At 41.6% G+C, this 3,463-nt stretch overlaps 1 protein-coding gene across 1 annotated transcript; it reads left to right on the forward strand.

The window, feature by feature from the left end:
• Positions 1-411: 411 nt before the first annotated feature.
• On the forward strand, positions 412-696 carry LOC132344340 (histone H2B type 1-A-like; the record flags this gene model as incomplete). The annotated part of the gene is made up of 1 exon (XM_059883830.1): positions 412-696. A coding segment is annotated over one exon (240 nt), but the record flags the coding sequence as incomplete, so codon positions are not given.
• Between the last annotated feature and the right edge of the window lie 2,767 nt (positions 697-3,463).

Here is a 3,463-nt window from a genome sequence, read left to right on the forward strand (position 1 = left end):
TCTTTTCCTGTCTTTTCAAACTTGCTACTTGTCTGTCTTCCACATTTTGGTTATAAGTATAATAATCCTATAACCAATAATAATCCAGTGCTCCATTCCAGAAAGCATAGAATTTTCTGTTTATTTCAGATAAGGCTAGTTTAATCCAGTCTAATGTTTATTGAGTACACTGCCTAGAACTAAGATATATAATTCCTGACCTCAAGAAGTTTATCACCCAGTAGAAAAGACAGACAAATATGATGGAGGATAATGAGTTCTGAGATAGAAGTAAGCCTCAGCACTATGAGAGCATAAAAAACCTGCACACAAAAATTAAATCATCACCATCATTGTCATCTCCTTTTCTCTGGGTCCACACATCTGTTGAGTCACCAAATCCTGACATACTCTGACTCTGAAATATCTTAAATCTGTGGCCTCTGGTTCACCCTCATTGTCACAGCCTTAGTTCAGGCCTTTATCATTTTTATCTGGACTTTCGAGCGCATTGTTGGCGAGGCATCGCGCCTGGCGCGTTATAACAAGCGTTCGACTATCACATCTAGGGAGTTCCAGACTGCCGTGCGCTTGCTGCTACCTGGGGAGCTGGCCAAGCACGCTGTGTCTGAGGGCACTAAGGCTGTCACCAAGTATACCAGCTCCAAGTAAATATAATATACCTTGCCGCTGTTAATGGAGAAGGAAATGGCACCCCACTCCAGTATTCTTGCCTGGAAAATCCCATGGACGGAGGGCCTGTTGGGCTGTAGTCCATGGGGCTGCTAAGAGTCAGACATGACTGAGTGACTTCACTTTCACTTTCACTTTCATCCCACTAGACTCAAAACTATCTTGCCTCTAATCTCTATGTAGCTATCTCACACTGCAACTAGAGTATCTTTTAAAACCCAAATCATTCTTATCTCACATCCTACTCAAAAACCAGCAATGGCTTTCTACTACTGAGAGAATAAATTCCTACTTCAGCAAGGGATACAAAGTTCTGGCTTCAATCTACCATTTCAGTCTCTTCTGTTCCACTGCTCTGGTTTTGCTGGCTTGAATTTTCATGCTTTCACTTAACACTGTAAGCCTGTCTGCAATACTGCCTCACTACATCCTCACATCTACTCATCTGAAAACTTCCCACTCATGTTTCAAGACCTAATTCAATGAAGCCCTCCTTTTATAAAGCTTTTTTAGATTTCTATAGGCAGGGCTATTTCTCCACTCTTTCTGTGCTTCATATTTTATACAAAGTAAAAGTCTCCTCTCATTTGACTGTAAGGACTTTTGTTTATGTGTCTGATCCCTGGACAGTGCATCCCCAAGAGCAGTGATATCTTTTCTATCTTTGTATCCTATGTCACCTACTTTCTCCCTTTTCCCTTCCTTCTACCTTTCCCTACCTTCTACTGGGACCTGGCCCACAGCAGGTTGTCAATAAACATTAGCTATCATCATCATCATCATTATCATCATCAAATATTTGTTAGTTTCTGCTCAACTACATGGTGCATTTAGCATGAAGCTGACTCAGAGCCTTCTCTACCAGGAAGACTCAGATCTGTGTAGAACTCCATTATTTCTAACCAATCAGTACCATGCCCAATGAATGGGGATACCCCCTAGAAAAAAAAAATTAACCAGATAAATGAGTGGCCAATACAAAACACCTGAGACATACAGCTTTCTACCTTTTGTTCTGTTGTGTTACTCTGTACATCATGTGTGGAATGCAACAGGGTTGATCTTTCAGGAGTCTTTACAGAACTATACAAATGCTGGGATGGTCCTATAGGCAAAGGAAAGAGAAATCATTTAATTTTTAAACTTGATTGAACTGTAACTGAAGTACAATAAACTTAACATATTTAAAATGTACCATTTGGCTTTGGCATATATATATGTATATATATAAACCCTTGAAACCATCACCACAATCAAAGTAAACATTTACATCACCCCCAAAAGTTTCCTTGTGCCCCCTTATAGGTAATCCCTCTCTCTACCCCTCAGTTCAGTTCAGTTCATTTCAGTCGCTCAGTCGTGTCTGACTCTTTGTGACCCCATGAATTGCAGCACGCCAGGCCTCGCTGTCCATCACCAACTCCCGGAGTTCACTCAGACTCACGTCCATCGAGTCAGTGGTGCATTCCAGCCATCTCATCCGCTGTTGTCCCCTTCTCCTCCTGCCCCCAATCCCTCCCAGCATCAGAATCTTTTCCAATGAGTCAACTCTTCGTATGAGGTGACCAAAGTACTGGAGCTTCAGCTTTAGCATCATTACTTCCAAAGAAATCCCGGGGCTGATCTTCTTCAGAATGGACTGGTTGGATCTCCTTGCAGTCCAAGGGACTATCAAAAGTCTTCTCCAACACTACAGTTCAAAAGTATCAATTCTTCAGCGCTCAGCTTTCTTCACAGTCCAACTCTCATATCCATACATGACCACAGGAAAAACCATAGCCTTGACTACATGGACCTTTGTTGGTAAGGTAATGTCTCTGCTTTTGAATATGCTATCTATGTTGGTCAGAACTTTCCTTCCAGGAAGTAAGCGTCTTTTAATTTCATGGCTGCAGTCACCATCTGCAGTGATTTTGGAGCCCAAAAAGATAAAGTCTGACACTGTTTCCACTGTTTCCCCATCTATTTCCCATGAAGTGATGGGACCAGATGCCATGATCTTCGTTTTCTGAATGTTGAGTTTTAAGCCAACTTTTTCACTCTCCTCTTTCACCTTCATCAAGAGGCTTTTGAGTTCCTCTTCACCTTCTGCCATAAGGGTGGTGTCATCTGCATATCTGAGGTTATTGATATTTCTCCTGGCAATCTTGATTCCAGCTCATGCTTCTTCCAGCCCAGCATTTCTCATGATGTACTCTGCATAGAAGTTAAATAAGCAGGGTGACAATATACAACCTTGACGTACTCTTTTTCCTATTTGGAACCAGTCTGTTGTTCCATGTCCAGTTCTAACTGTTGCTTCCTCACCTGCATACAAATTTCTCAAGAGGCAAGACAGATGTCTGGTATTCCCATCTCTTTCAGAATTTTCCACAGTTTATTATGATCCACACAGTCAAAGGCTTTGCCATAGTCAATAAAGCAGAAATAGATGTTTTTCTGGAACTCTCTTGCTTTTTCAATGATCCAGCAGATGTTGGCAATTTGGTCTCTAGTTCCTCTGCCTTTTCTAAAACCAGCTTGAACATCTGGAAGTTCACGATTCACGTATTGCTGAAGCCTGGCTTGGAGAATTTTGAGCATTACTTTACGAGCATGTGAGATGAGTGCAATTGTGCGGTAGTTTGAGCATTCTTTGGAATTGCCTTTCTTTGGGATTGGAATGAAAACTGACCTTTTCCAGTCCTGTGGCCACTGCTGAGTTTTTCAAATTTGCTAGCATATGGAGTGCAGCACTTTCACAGCATCATCTTTCAGGATTTGAAATAGCTCAACTGGAATTCCATCACCA

The sequence above is a fragment of the Bos taurus genome, chromosome X (genome assembly GCF_002263795.3).
Source record: "Bos taurus isolate L1 Dominette 01449 registration number 42190680 breed Hereford chromosome X, ARS-UCD2.0, whole genome shotgun sequence".
Lineage (NCBI taxonomy): Eukaryota > Metazoa > Chordata > Mammalia > Artiodactyla > Bovidae > Bos > Bos taurus.